Raw genomic sequence first — 25,053 nt, forward strand, 5'->3', positions numbered from 1 at the left:
GCATTAATTAAGCAGGAAGTAATACTAAACGTTACCAGCAGGGGCGTTTCCGGGGGGCTGGGGGGGAGTTCAGGTCATCAGGTCATAGAAAGGCATTGAGGGTGGAAAACCCAATGAATAGTTACATAAAAGTACTTAAGAATAAAATAAAAACGCATTAATGTAATTTTTTGGCTGTGACCCCCACTGCAAAATTATTTTTACCTGCATGGTTTGACCACTGGTTACATGCATTAGCAAAATGGGTGTTTTAGCTCCATCACCTGCTGTTCTGACAGTGTACAAATAAAAATAAAATACATCCATAGTAGGTATAGTTCTGTAAACTCTGTGACTTATTACTTCAGCAGTCCAGGTTATTTCTGGAATGTATAACACAAACATAATAATTCATCATTTCTAAACATTTTAAACTTTTTAACAGCTTGATATCATTATAAATTAATAGTTACTATTATTAGTTTTCATTTTGAGAAATCTGATGAAACCTTATTTAGTTCGACATGCTAATTTTGATTCAAGTGAATTAAACAGACAACTCAGTGGCTCTGTATCATACTGTAGTCATTATTTATACATTTTATATATATTCTACAATTTATTTCTTTTTCAACATGTGTGGTTTGTTTAATTTGAACATTTAATAAGACTTAATACTGTAATTAAGCCCAGATGACGTGAAAGAAGGAAGAACAAGGATGAAAGGACACAAGGGAGTCAAAATGAAAGAAGAAAAGAACAGTAGGAACGGTGGCATAGAAAGAAAGATTTAAAGGAATGAACCGAGGGCACAAGAAAGGAAAAAATGACATCAGGGAAGGAGAGGAAAGAAGGAAAGGCAACGCAAAAATGACGTGGCTAATGTCAAAAGAAAGGATAGAAGAAAAATGAATGAATAAAAGGAAGCTTTAAAGGAAAGGAAGGACACAAGGAAGAGTCTCCATGACTTGATTTTGTTTTCCACTCACAACAGGCATAGAAACAGCCTGAAGTGAGAAAGAATAAGAATGTCAAATGTTCCCATGGAGTTCTAACGCAGTGCAGAAATGTTTTATGAAGTCGGACTGTCCACAAGGAATTGATAATCTTTCACCACTTTTTTTTTTTTTTTTAAGAATAGGCTGATTTGCTCATGTTTAGCCGAGCCATTTCCCAGAATCAAATTCTTATTTAATGGAAAAAGCTATTTTCTCTAATTTTACTGAGTTAAATTATTAATATTCCCTAAACATATTCTAAAGACTGTGATCCGTTTCTAATGGTGGGTAATTAATGTTGAGAGGCAAAGCAGGGGAACTGCAATTTTCCCTGAAAACAAGTCATTTAGAGCTAAAACATATTATGGTAAATTACTTTCCTGTCTGAATATAATGAGCCGTTCAATCACAAAAAACCCCAAACATCACTGGGAATTGTTAATTTGGTCAATGACTCTCAAATGCTGCACCTGAAAGGTGAATTAGGCTTTAGCTTGAGCTAATTATCAAGGTCAAGTTATTGTTAATGGTTTATTGTTTTCACATTTTTCCATATTGTGACCAAAAACTAAATGGATTTTTGTGATATTTTGTTCTAAATCTGGGGGGAAATGTGTGCAACTGTGAAATGGAAAGTAAATTAAAATTGTTTTTTTTGGAAATAAAATTCAATTTCTCCTGTTTTTTTCTGGCACCCAGGTTTTCTAAATATTTGTATCCCTCCCTCCTTGCGGTTTTTCTTAAATTCTTGACAGTATGGACCCAGAAATTTAAGTTTCATAAATCATGTTACATGGCGCTGCAGTCACATGTTAACTTGCTGTATTTTAGTGATCAAAAAGTGGCATATTGTGAAATATTTAACACATTTATATTCACCAAGGATTTACCCAAAATCATTTTTAAAAATTAAATTGTTCACCTAAATATTAAAAAAAAATCAAAACCAGAACCACGTTTTAAAAAAGTCCATAGATTGTTTAATACAACATACCATATTCTCAACAATTCAACATCAACAAAATTTTGTTAATTGAAAAAAGAAAAAGAAAAAAAGAAATCTGCATATTACCTTTATTGCACAGAACAATTTGAATGTATTTTTCCATAGACTTCTTTTTTAGTATCTTTTTCTTTTGTAAAAAGTTGGCTCGGACTATACATGGTGGATATAGTCCAGGGGCGAAATAAAAAAAGTACGGGGTAACAAAAAGAAAGAAAAACAAAAAACTTGAACCCGCCCCGAACACCCTCAGATCACGTGGGACTAAAAAAAAAAAAAAAAAACAAAAACAAAAAAACCGGCTCGATACAGTAGCCACACTTTGAACAAAGAGCATTCATATTCAGCAAGAGGGAGAACCGTGAGCCACATCCAGTTTGTTTAGTTTCTCTTTTCCTTTATGCAAAACGGATTACACCAAAGCTGCTTCAGATTGCTCCATGGGTGAAACCATCTGTCAGTCCGCCCATCTGCATATGCCGTCCTTACTTCCAGCCGTCACCGTGACATTATCTGTAGTGTCATCCACCGTAGACGCCTGTATACGGACATACACTTGTAAAGCCCAGATGTCCGCAGTGTGTACTTAAAAAGTTAAGGCTTCGACCCTTCGATTTAATATCCAGTACCGACTGGGGGAGCTCAAGGTGCTCGAGTTCTTCCGCTCCCTCGTGACACGGAAAGCACGTTTCCGCTTTGTTCACAAGCAAACCTGTAAGTGATCCAAGAAGGTAACGTTTCCATGGCTTTAATGGGGGGAAGGAAAAGAGAGGGGCACTTTCATGAATGAATCATCAACTCTTTAAAAAAACAAACAAACCAAGAAAACAATTAATTATTAAAAAAAAACTAACTCCAGAGAAGTAACCAACAATGACAGAAATATTCTACAGCTTTAGGAGCACCACAACAAGTAGTTCTTATTTCTTGGGATCAGGTAGAGGACAAAGAAATGCTGTTACGCAAACAGAGTCGAGCACGATTTGGAAAAAGGTATGAGCACAAACTGTTAATTTACCAATTAGACCTGTAGTAAAAAAAAAAAAAAAAACTGGATTAGAAGCACCGAAAAATAACTGGAATAAATCTCCTCAAGCCTTTTAGCCCAGAAATTTGACGTTTTGAGTTTAGTTAAATCTGTAAATGCTCGACGAGACTCAACCCCCAGGACCAAGAGCCGCAGGACCAAACAAGATCGTTCTTTTTAGATTGTAGCACAGTTGTTGTGTTTAATGTTACATTAAGCATCAATGGAAACTCTTAATATATCAGGGAAAAAAGGATGGTTGAGAATTATGTATCAAAGTTTGTCATACATCCATAAAATTCAGCTTTACAAAGGAAAGAATACCAGACTGGTTTTCTTCTCCTTTCTGTCTGTAAACATTGCATTTCTGAAACACAACTACTCAAAATAAAATTTAGCAGATTTTACAATGAAGCACTACTAGTGCTATAATTACAATTGTAATCGAAGGTTTTATAACTGAAGCCAATCGTTCATTGCAATGTCTAGGCTCTGCAATAACAGCAGTCGTAATTAAATTGTGTTTTATTTTTTTATTTACGGTTTTTGTAACCAAGAATTTCTTGTTGTATTTTTGTAGCAAAGGATTATCAGCATTGTGACACAATAGAAAAAGACAAGTGAAAAAGACCATGGGATATTGTATTAACATTTTAAACAAAGATGTACCTTTATGAATGTGTGAGCTCGTTAACTTAACATTCATTCAGCATCACAGAAAACAAGAAATGGAATGAACAGAAAAAAAGAAAATGATTTAAATATGATCTGGCCCCGAACTCTGGCTGTTTGGAGAGCTTTCTTCTTCTTTTATAGTTTGTTTTTTTCCCCCAATCAATATCCGGAGGACTATGATCTCTGTATGACAAATCTGAATTTCAAATAATGCCCCCACAGGCCTTGTAGGAACCAACCTATCACTGGCTGTAGTTACATTCCCTCTTGTTTTTTTCTTGATTTTTTTTTTTATAAGTCAGGAACTGGTCTCTTGTCAAGTCCACCAGTTAGAGAGAGAGAAAAAAAATCAGTAATCTATGTTAACAGACCATGATCGACAGGTTTGCAAAGGAGTCTTCTTCTCTAATTTATCTGGTGCTGTAGTCCAAAATCGAGAAACGCCACGCCTTTTTAAATCATTTTCATATTGAACTTGCGAGGAGCATCCACTGTGGTGCTGCTCATCCCAGCGTCCGATTTGCGTGGCACATACTCGATCTCGATGTTGTGCTTTGTGTTGCCTTTACCTCTGCTCCAGAGGAACAGCAGTACCAGACAAAACAGGACGACACCAAGAAAAGAGATGAAACCCATTGTGGTTGCAATGATTAGTGTCTTTATATCAAATGGGAAAGGGACATTGGGCTTTGTACCGTTAGCACGAGTCTCAGTGGGTTGGTTGGATATGAAAGCAAGACTGTTGTTAGGTTGGTGGGGCCAGTCCGGTGAATAACTATGAATGTGTAGGTGAGCAAGAGAGGTGTCATTTCCCCCGGCGTTACTGGCTATGCACACGTAGGTACCGTTATCTTGAATCTGGGCATAGCGCACCTCAAGGGTGCCATCTGGCAACACAGAGAGCCTTCCAATTGTCTTGGAGGTGATAAACTTTTTCTGAGGAGAAAGCCACATGATCACTGGAGCGGGATCTCCGTCTGCTTGGCAAGCAAAGTGAACAATGGCTCCTTCATCAACAAATTTCTGCTGGGCTTTACGATCCCTAATCCTGGACTTGCGACACGTGAAGTAATTTGGCTGCAGAACATCCGGGAAGTCCTTGAACTCTTTGCCTTGGACGAACTCGGGAGAGGCGCAGGTGGGCTGCTGCTTGTTGAAGTTCAGTCTCCATCGCCTTCGGAAAACCCACAAGAGTCGGCAATCGCAGGCCAGGGGATTGTCGTACAAGGCCAGGGTTTCTAGATTTCCAACCGAATGGAAAGCTGACTCCTCCAACGTGGTAAGAGAGTTTCCAGACACATTTAGTATTTTCAGGTAGTTTAGTCCTCGGAAAGAGTAGGGCTCAATCATTGCTAGTCTCCCTCCAACCAGGTGAAACTCCTGTAGACGCAGAAGGTCATGCAGCTTATTTCCTTCTATGGTATGGATGGGATTGTATGAAAGATTAAGAAATCGCAAATAAACCAAGTGCTGCAAGGCTACATAAGGGATTGTGGTCAGGTTGGTGTTGGCAATGGTCAGAGAGGTGAGATTTAATCCATACAAACAATTTGTGGTCATGGTATCCAGGTATGGCCAATTGGCTATTTCCAGCACTTTCAGCCGATACAGCCGTTTAAAAGAGTAATCCCGTATGGAATTGATGTTGAGGTGACGCAGCCTGAGAGTGATCAAACTGTGGAGGTGGGTAAAAGCCTCTGTTGGCACAGAAGACAAGTTGCACTTCTCAAGACTCAGGTGCTCGAGGCTGTTAAGGCCGTGAAAAGCACGGTGAGCGATGAAAACCAGGTCATTATCACCCACCTCTAGAGAGCGAAGGTTGTACAAATCCTGGAACATATAGTCTAACAGGATGACAATCTTGTTCTCACTTATGTCCAGCTCGGTGAGATTGCTCAGGCCCGTAAATACACCCAGCTGGATCAACTTGAGCTTGTTGCTGCGCAATCCCAGTGTCCGCAAGCCATACAGGTTATTGAATGCTCCGGGTTCAATTGTGGAGATAGTGTTTTCGCTGAGCTCCAGGTGTTCCAGGTTCTGAAAGTTGGCAAACTCATCTGGGTTAATCGTTCTGATGCGGTTCTTGCTTAGGTCCAGCAGTCTCGTTTCTGCCGGAATGCCCTCGGGAACGGTCATGAGCTTCTTACGATGGCACATCACTGAGCGCTCTGGAACGTTACACTCACAGCGGGACGGACACCCTGTGGTGGAGCCAGAAAGCACGGCGCCCAGCATCAGGATCAGAATCGGCTGCCAGCAAGCCACCAGGTAGCTGCGCCCAGTCGCTTCCCTGGCCACCATCTTATCGGTTACCTGGGTAGAAGCAGAGACATGGCAAATAGTTTGTTAGACAATCAAACATTAATGATCTTAACTTATCAACTTAATTACGATAGCAGGTAGTTGAGTCTAAATGATGGAATGCAAACACAAGGACTTTAATGATTTTAATTCATAGGGGCTTGAACTTAATCTAGGTTTAATCCATTGGCCTTGACATTTTTAGGCATTTGGTTTGTGCACCAATCATAGGAGCTAAGAGGATGTCCTTCTCATGTGACTCCTGTGAAGAGAACCGGACAGATAGTATGACAGCTATTACAATATTTATGAGTAGGCGTAAGATGAATACAGGTTACAGTGAATTGACAGTTTTGGATTCTGTGCCTTGCAGTAGAGTCAAAAGCTATTCAAAAATGAAAGTCCTTCACAGACATCATGGTGACCAAAAAAAGGAAGTCATGATCTTAGCGAGAAATTCAAAGGTGCAATCATTCTGGGAATCTGCATTAGCCTTGCTGTACCACCCCCATTGAGTCTGCAGTGCACTGCTGAGCATTATTTCCACAGATCACCTTTCAGAAACTCAATCAGTTAATGCTATCCCCTTGACAAGAGGTGATAAGGCGCAGCTTCAGGTGGAATTAACTGCCTTTTTTTAGTAATCCGCATTATGGTGTGTCACAGGAAAATATGCTGAGTATTTTTTGTACCTCGTTCTGGTAACAAAAAGTCTCTTTTTCTCCACCCCATAGTGTTTCCTTGCTGTGCCAGTCAAAACGCCAGAGGATTTAGCAGCAAAGGCAAGAGGACTCAATCAAAGATCGATGGTGGCAAGTGTGATATATGTGCTGTGGCTGACATGGAGCTCATGCAGTCTTTTGGGATAAAATACAGACCATGCACCACTGAGGGAACTGGATAGATAAAAATAAGCTTCTCGGGCAAAACAAGTCATATTTATTTCTGGTGCTTGGTGGGACTGCATCAGTAAAAATCCATGACAACTGGATAATTTGGCGACAAATTTAAATAACAGGGTTAGGGCCAGATACTACTAATTTTTGTTTACTATGTGTTTCAGGATTTGTGCAAGTCAAACAGGTTAATGGGTATTTCCTCTTAACCCAATGAAGGATGTTTTGTGAGATTCAGTAGACCGTAACAAATATATCAGATGGAGATTGCAGGGAAGGGAACAAGAAAATCACTTAAAAAATAGCTGACAGTTAATTATGGGGTGACATGCTACTGCCAGGCGGGCAACCACTAATAACTTTTTTTTTCTTCAGTGTATCACCAGACAGCTGGACATCAGAATAAAAAGGAAACAAATGTGTGGGTGTTGTGGATTGCATAGCTCAATTTCATTTAATTTTGTCGGAGGTCGAAGTTCAGATTGGGGATTTGACGATACCATCTGTAATCAAGTGATGTCGAAACACACTGAGGGGGCTTTGTCTGAGATCAGAGACCTGCGGCAAAGCCTGCTGGGCTGCATTCAGCCCCAAGCCATATGTGATCAGTCTTATTCCCCAACGTCATCGATTGAGTTAGTGCTGAGCGCAAGGCGCGCAGAGATACAGAGGCGGGCGTGTTGTGTGGCATGCTAAGACACCTAAGAAGCAGTGACCCCAAGCTCGGCTCTATCTGTCACCGTCTATCATGAAGGCATTTACATAGTGCGCATTAGCAAATGAGACGCTATTAGTTTCACTTCTGTTGAACATGATTTTGTTTAGGGCCCTATGAAATCAGTTTTATGATGTTCAAAATCCTGTTTTATTTTTTTCTGAATTACACTTTTGCCATTTTAACCATATTTTAATAACCCAGAAAGTATGTATTTATGGTGTAAATAGGAAAAAAAAAAGAGTGAATCAAGAGCTGGAGGTCAACATTTCCTGTTATTCTGTAACACAGATGAAACCAGAACAGAACATGAAATGGTTAAACAAGGTGTTAAAAATTTATTTTCTGAAGAATTCAAAAATTATGTGAAAAACTAAGAATCTAATTTTCAACATTAACAAAAAAATGTCCCCTTGTTGAACATTATACTCCAAAATACTTACTAAATACTAGATTTTTTTCTTTTTTTTTTTTGGTCTTAAAGGAGCGTCTGATTTGGGACACAGAGCAATAAGAATCTTCAACTCTTGCTTCCACTGATTTATTTAAATGTTTAAGAGTTAGCAGAAAAAATGGGTGGGCGTTGTGGATTGCACAGCTCAACTTCATTTAATTGAGCTATGCAGTTAAATGCATAGGTCACTGTCAGTAGCTGGCAGTTAGCTAGAAGCTAGCTAGCTTGTCAATGTTTCTGAGTAGTCGTCGTATCTTAGTGCCGTCGGTCAATGTTGTGCTAACAAACATACAGAAAAGTTTTCTTCTGACTCAAACATTTCACCTGCGCTAAGCTTTGAGTTATTTCTTTATTTTGGGGGAGATATGTCAGTGTTTCAGAGTTTGTGTGTTTTTTTTTTTGTTTTTTTTACCATGGCTAACTGGTTTATTCTGCCTGTGTGGAGAGGAGAACCAAGCAGATGCAGATCAGGTAGCAGTGGGTACGGGAGCTGCAGAGGCCAAAACACTACTGACTCTACTGTGTGTCCTAAATCATAGTTTCTTGTTGATAAAGAAAATCAGCATATTCAGTATGTTTTGTACAGCAGTCTGGCTTTTGAACAAGTTTTTAGATGATAGTCAATAAATAAAAATTGCAAAGCCAAACAGTAAAACAAGATGGTCAAAAGTAAAAAGAAAACTAGAACAAAGACAAATTATACAGGACTGACCCACATGAGAGAAAACTAACATCAATTCCGAAGTGATCTCATGAGTAGAAAGCGACGAGCTCCCGCTCAAGGTGTAAATAACTTAATACGAGTCAGGTGTGATAATTAGCAAATTAGGTCGAGGTGTGTGGGCTGAGAGGAAAAAGACAAACAGAGGCAATCCAGGAAACAGGCTAAGGAAATATCCCATTAAACCACGGCAACAAACAAGACCTAAAAAAGCCAAACATAGAATCATACCTTCAAATTCTTTCAAAAGCAGAAGATCAAAAGCATGCACACCGTGACTGAGTCTGTTTCGATGAGGATTTAAACAATAATCAGTTTAAATGATGTGTATTTCTTATTTCCTGGCAAGTTTAGTTGGAGGGGGAAAAAATGTTGCTCACAGCCTCAGTGGCAAAATTTAGGAAAAATACAGACAGACACATTAAGATGAAAAATAACCTCCACTGGTAAACATTAGCAGCACTGGATTGTTAATGATCTGGCGTTATCGTTCCCTCACAGGCATGCAGCCTGAATGCAGCTCTTCATAGCAATCAGCGAGCTCCCAGAGAATTACATTAATTGAGGCGGAGTGAGAGCGGGGGCCACTTCCTGAGAGAATGAATATGTTGGAGAAATAAGACTACGCTCAATAAACAAGGGCCCGTTGGTCCAAGACCAATAACTAGATCAATGAACGGGGGGGGGAATGTTTTTGTGCCAGCGTCTATGGGGATCTGGAGGATGTTGCCTCACATGGGAGGCAGATGGTACCCAACGCTCCTCTGACAATGGAGCAGCATCGCTGTAATCATAATGAAACAACTACTACTCTGACTAGTAATTAGGCCTGGGCGATATGAACTCAGAATTTTATTTCAAAAGTCATAACAATAAAGTTTATGATCAAAAAAACAAATATTTCTGACTTATTTCTTAGGTCCCCTGTTCATAGTGCCACAAACACAAGTAGTATGATAAATGATGAGAAATACTCAACCCAGGATATGAAATGTAACTTAATATGCCAAATCTGCCTTAATCCAGATTAATGTGTACAGTAGAAATCACATTTAGCAGCATTTAGCAGTACTGCAGAAGCTAACATCAACAGTCTTTGGCACAGCCAATCAGTGCCAAGAAAAATGAATGGCACTCCTCAATACTGTGTCAAGTAGGATTACACTGAAGTATTTCAGCTTCCCAAGGTTCATTCTCTTTCACACATTTTGGATTTTAAAAATATGTCAATATGTGGGTTTTCTGGGAATAATTTTGGAATAATTTCGCAAAAATCCGAATGCTGAACAACAAATAGTCAGAGGTCCACTGAATTGTCAAAGGAGCAAAAAAAATATAGTTCCACTTATCATTGCTGTCAAGATGATATTATGAAACAACAGATTGTTAGAAAGACAAGCAGTCAAACTAGAATTTGAATACTTTCATTATAATTTGGTAAATCTACTCGTTTTCAAATTAAATTTTCATGCTAAAATGTATGATTTGGAAAATATATTGTAAATACTAATCAACAGGATAGATTTTTAAACCAACATTGTACATTTAGTTTTAAATTTCTGTTAATATGTTCACTGTGTATTATTTTTGCATAAGGTAGAATCTCACTCCAGCTACTGCATATATATAATATTTATATATTATTTTTATAATATATAAATATATTATTTAAAGTAATTTAATTTTTTTATTACCAAGTAAAAGTTTTGGAAAATATAAACTTAAAAAAAATATATATTGTCAGATCTTCATCAACATCAAGAGAATAATAAATAAAAAAGAGATTAAACTTCAAAAAGAAATTCTTATCTAAATTATTGTTGTTTTTCAACTTTGTTGAATAAATGTCATGTAATTTTGCATTTGTCAACTCTGGATTACCTTGCAGGTATATTGCTTTATCTACACTCTTCAGCATGATAGGTTTTTCTTTCTGTCTACATTAAATCTTTGGCCTTGGAAATACTTAGACCAGTTTCATTGTCCGACATGCACCAGCATCCAATGTTTGTGTTGTGATGGCGGCGCATGTTGAATAGGCTTCATGTCTGCACTTATTATACATCGCTGATTTGTTCCCTGCTCATCTGTCTGTCTCCATTAAATTCATCACAATAGACACAATGGTACACAAGCAGGGAGAAGACACATCCGTTGCCCAAAGCTTTAGTTTACCTGTCACAAGACATCACTCCCAAGCCCTTTTAAATACCATTGTTAAATACCTGTAAGCTGCTGGGAAATCCACGAGATGATGCTGACGTTATCTGCAGCACAAAGTGTTAAAAGCCTTTAAAGCCTCTTCCTTGGCAAACTGCTTAGTCAGCTGCCAGGCTAATCCTCAATGGCCAAATGCAGGAGTGGATTTTTATTTACGCGGCTATATCCGTGGCTTTGACGGTCTTTTCCTAGAACACTTGGTTATAAATGTGCAACCTCGTTCTTTACACCCTCTTTGAGGATGGGTTAGGGTAACGCAGGTCATCGATTTCTGTTATTTTCAAATGAAGTAGAGAAGCACTGATCCACTTTTTCCACTTCCGTTACCAGTACAGATTTTGTACCGGAAGATACCGATCACCGAAAACGCAGCTGAATTGATTTAAACCGTTTCTTTTTTTAAACACAAACGTACATGTACTGAATTACGAATGTATTTGAGAACTCTACACAAGTACAGCACACTTAAATACGCCTAAAGTAAAAATAAGGCCTGTCACAATGAAAAATTTTGCCTGACGATAAATTGTCTCAGAAGTTATTGCAATTAACGATAATATTGTCATTTTGAAACCATTTTCAAGTAATATAATGCTAATGGCATAGTAATGCTAGAACATATTTGCAAAGATCAATAAAGTTTTAATTTTATTGAACATTTAACACTGGAACTGGTTGACTAGCTTAGTTAGCATAATACCCAATATCCAATCTAAAATTTGTTCAATATCAAGACCAATACAGATATTAATATCATATCGGTGCCTCTCTAAAATGACCCAGTCTATATGATGATGACATGAAGTTAAATATGAATCAAACCACTTTGGTTTGTACAATAAGCAGGAGCCTCCACTTTATAGGAAAAAAAAAACAGTAGCAGCCACAATTCAGGTTAATTCATCTTAACCATTAGTCTCTGACCTTCAGTTTGGTGAATAAGATTGCTTTCACAGTACCTGAGTGTTGGCTAGCTGAATTTTCAGGAGCAACGATACCCTTCTGTCATTGAAAGAGCTAAGCCGCCTACAGGGATTGCCGGCTAGATGTGGACCTGTGAAATGGCAGGGCTTAAAAGTAAAGCCGACTGCAGACAGATGGACAGTATAGCCCTAATCCAGGCAAAGAAGCTGGTTGATGCAACAAGGTGCAGAATTCCAACAGAGCGCAGCTGCTGTTCTGACAAAACTACACTCTGAAGCCTGTTGACATGTCCCCACTGAACTTCACCTCGCACCAGGGTCATTTATCGTTTCTGTGCAGGTGCTCCGGCCACTGATGTCTCACTTTACCTCGCAGAGATGAATAAATCCACGAGAAGATTGTGCTTAGCATGAGGAAAGTACCCCAAACTAGGATGAAATGTCAAAGTGGAAACTTAAGTGGAAGCATATTGGATTTAGAGTGCCTGACATCTTCAGGTTTAAAGAGGGAGGGAGGTGTTGGAGTCACACATGAGCCCATTGGTTTGGTGTTTCATTACGCCAAATAAATGTGTAACACATTTAATCGGACCAGCTCAAACGGGCTGCATCCATTCAGGACTAACTGGAGTCACCTTTAAGGTAGAGACTCCAGTTAGTCTCAAAAGAGTCTTACAGTTCACCAAAACTACAATGGAAACACTTAAGAGTCATATAATCAACAACAACTGGCGCAAGGCACTTTCTTTGTACTTTGTACTCATTTGTGCTTATGACTACTAATGATAGTCATCTGTTGCTACCACTGACCATAAATCTGAGGAGTTTAACATTTCAAAACTAAATTTGCTTAATGGAAATACTCTCGTTTTTTTTTTTTTTTTGCTAAAATCAGTGATAAACCTGTTGCAATAGGCAATTATTCAATTAATCACATAATATATCAAAAGGAACTCAATAATTCCCATTCTGGTGATTAATATTTAAATTTTGTTTAGAGACATCATAATCCATTTTAGTTATGGTTTTTAAGTGTTTTGTTTTATTTATTGCTTTTGGTTGTTGTGTTTTATTTTGAAATTTAAAATCTCTTCCAGTGCCTTTTCTAAATTTATGTTTATTGGTGTTTGAGAAGATGAACTTGCATTATTATGCCATTATCAATATGTTACCTGAAGATGATCTCTCAACAACAATATTATCGTTTATCACAATACGATAAACGATAATATGACCAGAAATGCTGAGGGACAATTTATCACTCAGCAAAATTGATCGTTACAGTCCCAACTATTGAGTTTTATGATTGAAGAATACGATTTCAAAAGTTTTTTGCAGAATGTGGCTATCGAAGCGAATTTCTAAAACTACACCAGAATTTGTTCATACATGTTCAAACTGGTATAAGAAGGAGCCAGAGAAAAAGAAAAAACAACTGCAATCTTGCACCTACTGGGAGCGTAAAGATGTGACGTGCTTATTTTAACAGTTGCAACACACTTGGCGCCTTCAGCTGCAGAAACTTCTTCGCCCAGCTCCCCTGTAGTGAGACGCTCCTTTTTTTTTTCTCCACTGAGGCAGAGAGAAAGACGCATTACAGGCCCGTCACTCACACACATAAAAACACACGCCCAGCAGACGCGGCGAGGTTTCTACTTGGCATGTCGTCTTATGTGCCGCACACCCACTGGGAGAGCCGATCTTCAGGATTGAGGGACTGACTGAGCCGCTCCTCACCGAGGTAGTTAGAGATGTGGGCTTTGCTCTGAGTGCCACGGGAAACGCCAACCCTCGGAGCTTCAACCACCACGAATAAAACGCTGCAACAGATCTCCGGCAATAAGCATGTAGGAGAGACAATAACCGCTGAAGGTCAAAGGGGCTCGAGCGTTTTGGTTGTGTGGGCTTTGTGTAGATCAGACTTTTGCCAAGATATAGTGCTAACAAGACCCCAGGAGGTGCTTTTAGAAAGTCGACAATAAGGCCAGACAAAGTTTTTTCTTTTTTTTTTTTTCAGTCAGCATTTCTGGTCATGTTGGCTAATAACATTTTCAGATCACAAACTTTGTTTTGCAGGGTGTAAAAATGGCCCTCAAAAGGACTCAAAGCCTTAATGGCCACCACAGATGGTGCAATGTCAGCAGAACAAAGGAAGCAAGTTTAATGCAGAAGTTTAATCTTTTAAACTTTTCATGTGTTACTTTTGTAGGTGTTGGCTTCATCTGCACCTGAGTGCAGCTTTGAATTTTTCTGACAAAAATCAGTGACAACTTTGAAATTGCAAAAAAAAGTTAGTGGTTTTATACAGATGAATATAGTCAACAGATTACAGTGTGAATGATAGTTTGTACAGAACCAACCGGATATAACTCTGCACCCAATAGAAATATTTTATGGTCACTAGGGACAGAAAGTAAATACATTTTATTTAAAGAGATAAATATAAATTTTTATTATCAGGTAAAACATTTTTAAAAACAGAGATGATGTCAACAGGAAACATCATTATACCCATAACATTAACAGTTTTAATACTTTCATCCCCTACGATATGGTTTAATTGCAGAGTTGATCTGCAAAAATATTTTTTGTCCCTCCAGGGATCTGGTAGCAATTTCCAGTTTCACTTACCAAACATATTCAAAACCCCAGTGCAAAACAGGTACCCTCTTGTTCGGATTGTTCTAACAATGGAATTGTGCAATTTCCACGCTCTCTTGGGGCCGAGGAGCTACTGATGGTAAACTCCATTTTTGCAGGGTGCAGGATCTCAATTATCTTTCTGTAATGAAGTAATTGTTCATCTCCACTTTAGAAAGCCCCGAGGGACTGAAGGATTGGCTGGGCTCTAAAGCCTAGTAAAATATGCAGCACAAGTACCAAATTTATGGTCGATTATAAAAATATACAATATGTCATATTTTTTTACTATTTGGTATTTGAGGAGTAAAAACAAAGACCAGGCAGTTAGAAAGGTAGATAATTTTATGCTCAATTGGTAACTAACAACAGAGCGATGTTAACTCAACAGCCACTCTTGAGTTAAGATGAGAACTGTTGCATTGCCTATACTTGGATTTCAAAATAATTTCACTAATCTGAAATAAAAATAATCATATTTAAAATATTTAAAATACATTATGTGTTTTCTTATTAAAGGGACGGCATTATGTAAAACCAACTCTTTTTTTTTAGCTTTATAATGTTATTCCCACATCAATAACAAAACTAAAGTGTTGCTTTGTTCCATTCATGCACGTTTGAGAAATCCCTGAATCTCCATGACAACGCCTGGGGAAACCTAGCTCCGCCTTTAAAGACAACTAGCTCCTTCAGACTAGCCAGCAGCAATTAGCAAACACCCGGTCAAACTGAGCACCTGCTGAGCTCATTATAGGAGCTACTTCTCAGTGAAACACTAATAAAAACGTTGTTAAAGGGTTAATAGAGGAGCCATATTGTGATGACCTCCTGAAGGCCGAGTTTTAGAAAGAGCAGGAGCTTTTAAAGAGACAGAGGCCCAATTTCAAGGCACTAAATTAAGAAGTCAAATTTCTTTTAACTTCAATTTATATATATGAAGCATTTTTATAACAACTGACGTTAACAGTTGTGATCGTGCTATAAAATGTCACTGTTTGCCAATAAAACATATAATGATGTCCCTTTTAAATAAAGCTGCAAAAGAATTACAAAAATGTGAAAAACACTTGAAGAATGTGTTAAAATTCCTGGACAAATGTTGCAAAAGCATCAAAACTTCAGTTTTTGTTTTTTAGTCAGAGTTAATACTTCACATCACCAACTTTTATGCAGATAGATAAAATGTATGTTACAAATTCACTTTTAGTTCAGTACTAACAGTTGGTTCTTAACAAACAAGACCTGAATGCATAGAGAGTCTTCTACCAGAAGCTTTTATTTTTTGTTGCTTTTGGTTAGGGTTGCTCTTGCTGTCTTTTGGAATAAACGCCGCAGTGAGTCTTCCATACATGTCTGCAGGATACGGCTCTAATAGCAGTGACTACACTATACTAGTTCCTCAATTAGGAGGGAGTCAACATGGAAACATGCCTCAGTTTTATAATGAATAATTAAAACTATATCTTATCGGCTGCTGGGACGTGTGATGCGCACAGTGTGAAAAGGCTCAGGGCCATACCGGCTTTAATTGTGAGTGGCATTTAAAAGCTTTCCTCCCAGTGTGGCTGAGAAAATGTCCACTTTGCTTTAGCTGAGGCTCAGGCTCGCAGCGAGGCCCTTTTTTCAGAGGGAAATGAGCTGTAATTAGTTGATAAAGAGTCAACCCTGACGCTGAAAATGCCACACCAGTGCACTGTGATCGGCGACCGGAGGATACTGGCGGCTAACGGGGGATAGTGGAGGAGAGATTAGGGGCAAAACGGAGAGGCCAAGGGACGCCTGACAATGAGTACCGCTTGCAGCTTTTATTGTTGCAAATCAGGGTTTCTTTATGGTGAACATAACAGGCTTTAAATGGACTTTACACAAATAAAGTGGAAAGGGAAGGCAAATATATCTGGATATATTTGCTTAGTGACAGAGATGTTCTTAGACAGAATTCAAAACAATAAAAATAATGCAAAATTGGTTTCTTGGATGAACAGCCTGGCGGTAAATATCTTAAGACGTGTGAGCTCTGTCTGAAAATCAACTGCTACACCGTGACTTCCTGAGTGATAATGAGGTAATCCAGTGCTGATTACTGCGAAAATATCTTCAGTCTTCACTTATTTCTTTGAACATTTATTCCAAGCGGCCAGACGTTGCTGTAATAAATTATCTTAAGGATTTCTGAAGGTTTCATGGTTTTCTTTAGATTTTTTTGTAGTTAATTTTCAGTCCAGTATCTGACCATCTTCACAGGAATGTTTTTTTTTTTCCTTGGACCACTAATCGCTCCCCTCTGAACTAATTTAAGACACTTAATTTAAAAAGGATCTTTAAACATTTTATTCTCATTTGTCAGTCTTCCTAAGTGTTCAGTTTACAGCACAATTAGCTGTCGATGTCAGGTAAAAAAAAAGGGCAGCAACAATCATGAGAAATAGTCTGGAAAGGAAACACTGCAATTGCAAAATTATGTTTTTTCAACATCTGCGGAATATCTGCAATATTTGTGATGGAAACGCAGGGAGACTCAGTTAGCCGTCTTTGGTATCAGTAAAATCTTCAAAAAAATGAAATCAGAAGCTGATTTTAGAGAGACTGTATATTAAGGTTGGTTTGAGGTTCATTCGCCATTTTTAATCGGTTTCTGTTGCTTCTTTTTTAAAGACAGTTTAGAAAATTAATTGTGATCATCTGGTCTTTTCTTCAAAACATTAGTAAATCGCTGTGGTCCGTCTACTGCTCTTTCACACACCGTGTGACGTCACTTCTGCTTTTAATATAAATAATTAAGTGTCACTAATAGCAGGCTGGCTAGAAAACAATATTTCAAACAACATGAAGACTTCAGTCCTACAGAAAAGAGAAATGTGTTTTCTCTTCCAACCTCCAAAACTAACTCTATGTTGTTCTTAACAAGTTTATTTGGGAGTTGTTTTATCTTATTTTTGACACAAGCATAACGTTTTTCTTTTTGGTCCAGAAATCTGATGTGGATGTGGTTACTATAGTAACAAATGCTGCTTAGAAAGGTCCCATGAGGAGTTCTGCACTGAAGTTTATGTTAAGTATTCTTTTATTTTCCTTCCTGTTCTTAACAAATCACTCAACCAGAATCTGATGGCCTTTAGGTCTTAAAGAGAAGTCTAAGAAATCCAGAACTGTTAAAGGCTCAGGAAAAAAAAAACAAAACACAAATTGGCCTCAAATTCCTGATCATTGAATGTCTAAATAAACTATTTGCAAACCCGTATCTAGAATAAATATATTGATTCAGTCAAGTGAACACTAGAAACACTGGCAGGGAAATGTCGGCAGCGATACCGATCCAATGACAATGTCAGTTTGGGTAGCAGCAGCTTCTGCCAGTAACACAATGCAACCTGCCAGAAGTCCTGCTTAGATTAGACTCAGAATACACCACAAAGAGCCAACAGTGCTACCCTGGACTTCAAAAATAACCAAACTTTGTTCTGATTGGGTTATCTGATGGATCAAAATAAAGTTTCCATTTAAAGGATTTATCTCACGCGTTGAAAGTTATACCATTCGACTCCGCCTGATCTGTCGGGTTCAGATAGAGACACTCAAAACTTTAATAAGTGTTTCATGCAAAACCAAAGCTGCAATATCCACAAGTCCAGCTAGATATATATCGTACCATTACATTTTTTTGTTTTTTCCTTACACACAACAGTGTGAGAAAAGGTAGAATCTGTATCTGGTCTGACGGCTATCACTGAGTCACTTTCCTTTCCTATGGGCAAGGTTTTTTGGCTCTTGTTTCAGTGAGTGCTGACCTGCACTTTCATCTGTTGGCTTTTAGGGCTAATGAGAGTAGACCCGGAACATTTGAAATTCATAAAGCTCTGCGTCTGCTCGAGAACGCGCTATCGGAGACTCGGGACCCATGTTCCCACTTAAACAAATCAGCTGATTGTTTATGCAAAGAAAATGGCGCCTGTTGAGTCATACAAGTCACCGTACATGACAGGAGCAGTCATCAGGACTTCCTCTAATGAAACAGACTTTAGGTGTAGCAATGCAAAATAGAGGTCAGTGTAGGTCAACTCTGCAACTTTACATCTGATGTTTGTGCATAATGTACAAACAAATTTTGTAAGTCTTTTATATACATGTGAAATATCAATATCAATATACATGTCTAAGAAATTTCAGTAATTTCACTGAACTCCAATCCAGCATTCTGGGGGATGTAGGCAAACAAAAAGCTTTAGATGTTCAACCTTTAGATGACGACTAGCTAAGCAAAGCTGGTGGCATCAACTAATTCACTCACTATGTTTCCATTACAAATGTGCACAAAACTTTGTCAGTGTTTACCTAATGTAAGACAAAAAAAAAGTTTCTCAATTGCTGTGTTTTCGTTAAATAAGAAAGACAATTAAAAATCAGAAGTAAACAAGTTTGTTCACGCAACAAGTCATCAGCTTTGTGGTTTGCATCAGTGGCAACATCCGGTTGTTGATCATGTGAGTCGTGATGTGAAAAATGTGTTTCAGTTCCAGGTTGATGAAAAACAAAACAAACAAAAAAAAAAACAACTTCGACACGGCAAAAACAACTACCTCATCTTGCGCCAAAACATTTTAGCGAAAAACAAGTTTTTTTTTCAAAATTGTCTTATTTGCATTAAAGAAATTTATTTTCAAAATGTCACGTTGCACACGTAGATGGGCAACGGGAACGCAGCTTCTCATTATTTGGTTGCCTAGCAACAGCATGTTGAGTAACTTGCTTAGCAACAGTTTAAGGTTTCATCACTGTCCCCCGTAACTGCCTAAAATAAACTACAACGGCGTAGAGAGAAAACTGTGGATAAAACAGGAAACGTTACGCCACCGACTTCACAGTATGTCTGATATTTAAAACAAAAAAACTAATCAGTAATCATCTATTGACTGATATTGCATATATCGTGATAAGTTTTCCAGCCATATCGTCCAGCCCTACCAAATCGAGAACATTCCTTTTAATGTTCACCCCTCCACAATCCCCAGAGTGTTGGCTGATCCCGCTGTGGCTCCAGTGTAGCGATAGGGGCTCTTAATCCATGTCCACTGAGAGATTGCCCAGAAAGATGAAGCCTCAATTAGTGAGATAAACCCCCACATAATGACACGTAGACACAGCCTGGGAAATGAGGTCTAAGCAGAAACAAAAGAGAGGAAAAACCAACAAAAAACTCTCATCTCTACGAAGGGTAAAGATTCCCTTGGAAGACGCTGGAAGTGAGGAGCGTTGAGTGGACGGAGAAAGGAAGCAGTTCACTCCTACAGCTCCGGCGGGGAAACATTGTCCCACTATCTGAGCAATCCACCTGCTCCAAATGCTTTCGTAAGAAGCTTAGAGAAGAAAAAATGCTGACCTTCATATAATCAAAGATTATGCACAGCAAAACAACAACAGTTTTAGAGTGCTTAAGCATCAGAACTCAAGGGAGTTCCAAGCAATTAAAGGCAAAATTACTTGTCTAAGCTGTCCTTGCATCATCCCGTTCCCTATCTTTGATTGCCTGCTGTAGGAGAGGGGAGGGGGGTGCATGAATATCGTAAGGAGAGGAGATATTCAACTGTGTTGCTCAGCTATCTGGAGTGTTACCCAGAGGAAAGATGACACATGCTTTCAGAAAGACAATCGAAGTATTTCACAGGCTAGGTGAGAATCAATGATGAGGTGAAGCTGTACAGCACTGCCAGGTGGTTTAAGGAAACGTTTGTGGTTTCATGATGTTCTTACAAGTAATTGTAACATTATTATCAAATAAGTCAGACTTCACACTAATGATAGTAAAGTAAAAAAAGCTAATTTTTAAATAAAACCACCTAAACCTCAAAAGTGGCATTGCCATTTGGAGGAAATGCTGGACCTTATTTCTTAAGGTAAGGACACAGCCGGTGTACACAATATGACTTGAATTTCTTTTTCAGAAAACTCTTGCTTCCCTGCAGCCTTTTTGCTGAAACTGCCTCTTAAACCTCTGCACTTTCTATGCTCTTATTTGTAACACCTCACTGATTCTGAAAATAGCTTACTTTTTAGTCTTATTTACTCAGTAGCAGCATCCACACTGAAGGACGCTGTTGTCAGCGTATCTAGTGTGATGCATTCACAGATTAGGAAATGGTTGGGTGTTTGAGTTTTTGACACTGAGTTTTTGGTCAATGGCCAGGGCCGATCAAACTGAAAGCTGACTTACGTCACCATTTGATTTCAAATGAGGAGGAATAAAATATCAAGCCTGGTGCTATGTGAACCTTTAAGTTGATCTATATTAACTGTGGTTAACAACATGGGAGCTCATTTTCATTAGCTCCTGTTTTAGAGATCAGAAATCTCTAAAACAGGTCTAGTCTAGCAACAACAGAGAGGGTAAAGATGTCATGTCGAAATCTAAACAAGTTGAATAACATGTTGGAAACAAAGTCTTTCACAATAATCACTCTGCAATTGCTGCAAAGCCATTTCATAAGCTTTATTAGTCCAGTGAAGCAGAGTGGGAGCCATTAGCCAGAAATAGAGAACACAGGGAAGAGCGGCGACTCGTCATAATTGATGACAACGTGAAATCTGCTTTCTACCAGACGTTCCTGAAGATGCAGTGTCTGACTACATCAGTGTAGTCAAACACTGATGTAGTCAAACACTGATGTAGTTCAACCATCAGTGTTTGACTACAAGATCGGGTTGGATCCCAAAACCTGACACTTGGGTTGTGGGATCCAAAGTAGGCTCAACTTGGAATGAGTAAAAAAAAATAAAATGGTGCTTTTGAAATGGCCTAGTCAAAGCCTGGATTTTATATTAATTGATTAAATAGTGATAAGTTAAAAACTCTCCAATTTGGCTGAATCTAAACAAGTACAATTGCTGACTTTCTGCCCTGTTTCTCAGCAAAGAACAGGTTTTTTTTGTTGAATTCTGCAAAACGCGTTTGCAGACACCAAAGTTTACAAACTCCATCTTCGCCGTTTTATCGTGTCATCAGTCCTGTCTGACATCTCGAGATGAAACAAGAAGCAAAAATGTGAAAATGCTAATGAATGCGATGCGAAGGTCTCTGTTTTCCTCTCGGTGTTGAAGCCATCGCCTCTTCAGTCTGGATTGTTTAGCAGACTCGTATTTTTAGAGCCGGTCTTGCGGTGAGGTAACAGGAGCGGTGGATCAACAAACAGATTCCCTCCTACCTGGGAGTGCTAAAGCACCATTTGAATTGCAAATTCAACTTTGCGTTGTGATCTGAAACAATTAGTTGTGTAATGAGTTAATTGTCACAGCTATTTAAAAATCAAACACATAAGGCATGTCATAGATGCTGCTGCTGTGTTGCACTGTATATATCTGACAATCTAATGTTATTAGGACTCAAATAGACTAAAATATGAAACTTATAGTCTTACTGACTTCCTGATTAATAAAAAATTAAAGCTCTACAAGCGCATTCATAGCTAAATTGGTATTTCTTGCTGTATTGTTCTTACCCGACACATGAAAATCAGGAAAAGTGATGACATATACAGTGACAATCCCTTGGTTATTATCCATCCGCTAAGCCTGTTCTGAAGCTAATAGACCATCCATGGAAAATGGTATAAACACTGCATATTTTTCTTATCACATTCTTACTCATTATTGCCAAAATGGCAGAAATAAGTGCAAGCAACTGCAAAAGAGCTGAATTATTTATCTGTCATTTGCATATCTGCTACAAGTTCAGGACCTGGTTGAGGAGCGATTCTATTACGGAGAGAGATATTACTCTTGTGTTTCCTTGCAGGCTGTACAACCAGATTCACCCATTTAAGAGACCTTTTTCTAAAGCCATACACAGGAAACAATAAAAGTAGTTTATTTGTGTATGTTGTTTTTGTCTTTCTTTCTGTCTGACTTTGTCTCATTTTGTCACTTTTAGAACTTTTTTTCAGTCTGCGGCTGAATCAGTTGTGAAGGGTTAAATTGCCTGACCCGTCCTCTCCCCCTCATGGCCTTCCACAGACCCGATCTCTTTCCTCTCCCAATTCCCAAAGGTTCTCAAACTACTTTGCACTTCAGTGGCAGAGCGTCGCACGCCAGCACTCTGCAAGGTCAAATGCCATTTCATTTTCCTGGTCTTTGATGGCTGCCCAGCTCTTTCATCGGCCTCACCCTCCCGACTCACCCCCGTGCTACCTTCGCCACTCTCCAGTTAAACGGCCCTCGATGTCCCCGCCTCACATTTAGAGGACGGAGTATCACCCAGGGTAAATATCTGTTCAGAGCTAATACTAAATGTTTGTTTTGGTTTTTTTTAATCATTTAAACATAATTGCCCAAAATTATGTTTTGCTTTTCCTGCATGTGAAAAAATAATTCAGGAAAGACCCAGTAATAATTTTTTTTTCTTTTTAATTGAGTTTCTTTTTCTAAGTGGCATTGAGATTAACCATTTTGACTCTTATTAACCAAGAAATAGAAATACTATCACAATTTCATGGTGTTTATGGTTTTATAAACATAGAATGCCATTCAATCATCTAACGAAAGAGTCAAATAGATTGGCAGGACATCAGGGTTTTTTTCTTTCCTGATTCATTAAACGTATAAAAACTAAGAACTCTCATCATTTTTGGTTACTTCTTGTTTCACAACTACATTCTGCTGGTGACAACGAGCTTCTGCACACTTTTTATGTGTGACAATGCTTAGAAAAACTGAGGATGTTTCCACACCTGCTAGTCTGGTAAACTCAGTTGGAATTGGGACCAAAATTGCAACATTTGTAACATTTTCAGCTGATGTGGTTCACTTTCACACTGCACTGCGTCAAACAACCCAAACTATTGGGTTGTTCCCCTCCTTGCCTGTGGTGGCGCTGCACCAAGAACAACTGATGTAAACTACACAAAAACCTCCAAAGAAAACATGAGCGTAATTTCTTCACAAAATGTAACCCAAAATGTAGTAGCATCAAATTCTAGTGGTTGTAGGATTTCTTTCTTGTTTGTGATAAAAGACCACAAGCTCCTTCTCCAGCTAGCCTTGGCTAAAGCATTTGTTTGGTTGTATTTCCTACTTTTGGAGAAGACTGGTTTGCATTCAAACTTCCCTAGAGTTCACTTCAACCACCAGAGTTCGCTATTGTTCACAAACCAAGTAGAGTACGATGAAAATGGACTAAACAGGGCTGGTGAGAACGCACCCTAAATCTGTCAAAGCTGGACTCGGCAGATCAAATCAAAGAAAAGAAAAGCAGAAGTACATCTCAGCCAGACTGGTGCATCCTCAAATATCTTATATTGTTTATTACAGTTAGGATGTCATCTATAAGATTAATTTATTGTGATTTCTAATTTTGAAAGAATGAATGTAATTGGTGGTGTTTTTTTTTTTTTGGACCACTTAGTTGAGATACTAATGCACTGATTTGTGTCAAGGCAAGGCACATTTTTGCTTCCCAATAATCTGGGAAGACATATCTAATAGAATTAACATAAAATGACACTTTGAATTTTGCTTAGCAATGAAATCAATTTTATAAAGATTACTAATGTGGGAGTAAGGAGGCCGTGTTCCTGCAAATTTCAGTGGAGCTCTGACTCATGTCTGAGTTCTGGTTGGAATATTCCAGTTTTTTGGAGGTCCATCAAACGAACACATCGTTTATGCCACCCGGTCCGGTCGATAACCCGTAATCTGACCTCTTGTTTCCTCCCAGCACGTTCGCTCTCTTCCATCAACAGTATTAGCTGTTCTTTGTTGCAGTGCTCTGTTTTTCCAATTCCCTCCTCCCTCCCCCTCTCTTTCTCTTACTGTGTTGACAGTGAGTGGGTGAAAGAAAGGCTAGATGAGGAAAGAAGAGGAAAAAGACAGGCTAGACAGGCGGACAGAAGGAGTGAGCTTTTAGGAAAGTTAAACCAGGAGAGGAGAGAGGGAGAGAGAAAGAGATGGACGGAGAGGACCAAAGAGACGGGGTAATATAGCTTTTAGGGAACTAAAAGCCTCTCCCCCTTTTTTCCTCAATGCAAAGGGCCTGTTGTTTTGAATCACATGACGAATGGGAGCTGACTTTGAATGGATGAAAAGCAACTTCTCTGATCTAACAGAAATGGAGGGGATAATGGGCCTGAAGCATGTTAAAATGTTTGAATTATGTGACAACACTTCAATGAGGAAGCATCATGGTGGATAGCTCTTCTATTGTTGTGGCAGCATTTTAGAAAGGGGGTGTCCATGTTCTTACTGAACTCTAATCGGATTAGTGCCTTTTAATTAAGCCTTCTTAAGGACCATTAAACAGAAACGGAAACTGCATTAAGTCAAAAGGTAAACCAAGAAATTATTTACTTTTAATGGTAAAAATATCTTCTGGCACAAGATGTTGCTTAATTAAAATGACATGTATTTTCAGAAGTCTGTTTTATTAAGGTCTGTCATTCTGCTAACTATATGTGACTTCATATGGTGAAGCTGTTTTTATGGATGAACATAAGTGATTTATTCTTGTTATCCT

The 25,053-nt window shown here is 38.6% G+C and overlaps 1 protein-coding gene and 1 long non-coding RNA gene across 3 annotated transcripts in view; one reads left to right on the forward strand and one right to left on the reverse strand.

Moving 5' to 3' along the window:
* The first annotated feature begins 2,852 nt into the window (after positions 1-2,852).
* LOC107835649 (uncharacterized) lies at positions 2,853-22,941 on the forward strand. Its single transcript, XR_001661462.1, has 3 exons — positions 2,853-2,937; positions 8,878-8,883; positions 22,930-22,941. It is a non-coding gene; the product is annotated as an uncharacterized LOC107835649 (long non-coding RNA).
* The window catches only part of lingo1a (leucine rich repeat and Ig domain containing 1a), a 154,246-nt gene continuing 132,717 nt past the window's right edge, over positions 3,525-25,053 (reverse strand). For both annotated transcript variants that reach the window (XM_007546792.2, XM_007546791.2), the window contains one exon: positions 3,525-5,995. In XM_007546792.2, the coding sequence (XP_007546854.1) occupies positions 4,136-5,983 (1,848 nt within the window). In that variant the 5' untranslated portion in view covers positions 5,984-5,995 and the 3' untranslated portion in view covers positions 3,525-4,135. The remainder of the gene's footprint in view (positions 5,996-25,053) is intronic.

Source organism: Poecilia formosa, unplaced genomic scaffold (assembly GCF_000485575.1).
Source record: "Poecilia formosa unplaced genomic scaffold, Poecilia_formosa-5.1.2 Scaffold17, whole genome shotgun sequence".
Classification (NCBI taxonomy): domain Eukaryota; kingdom Metazoa; phylum Chordata; class Actinopteri; order Cyprinodontiformes; family Poeciliidae; genus Poecilia; species Poecilia formosa.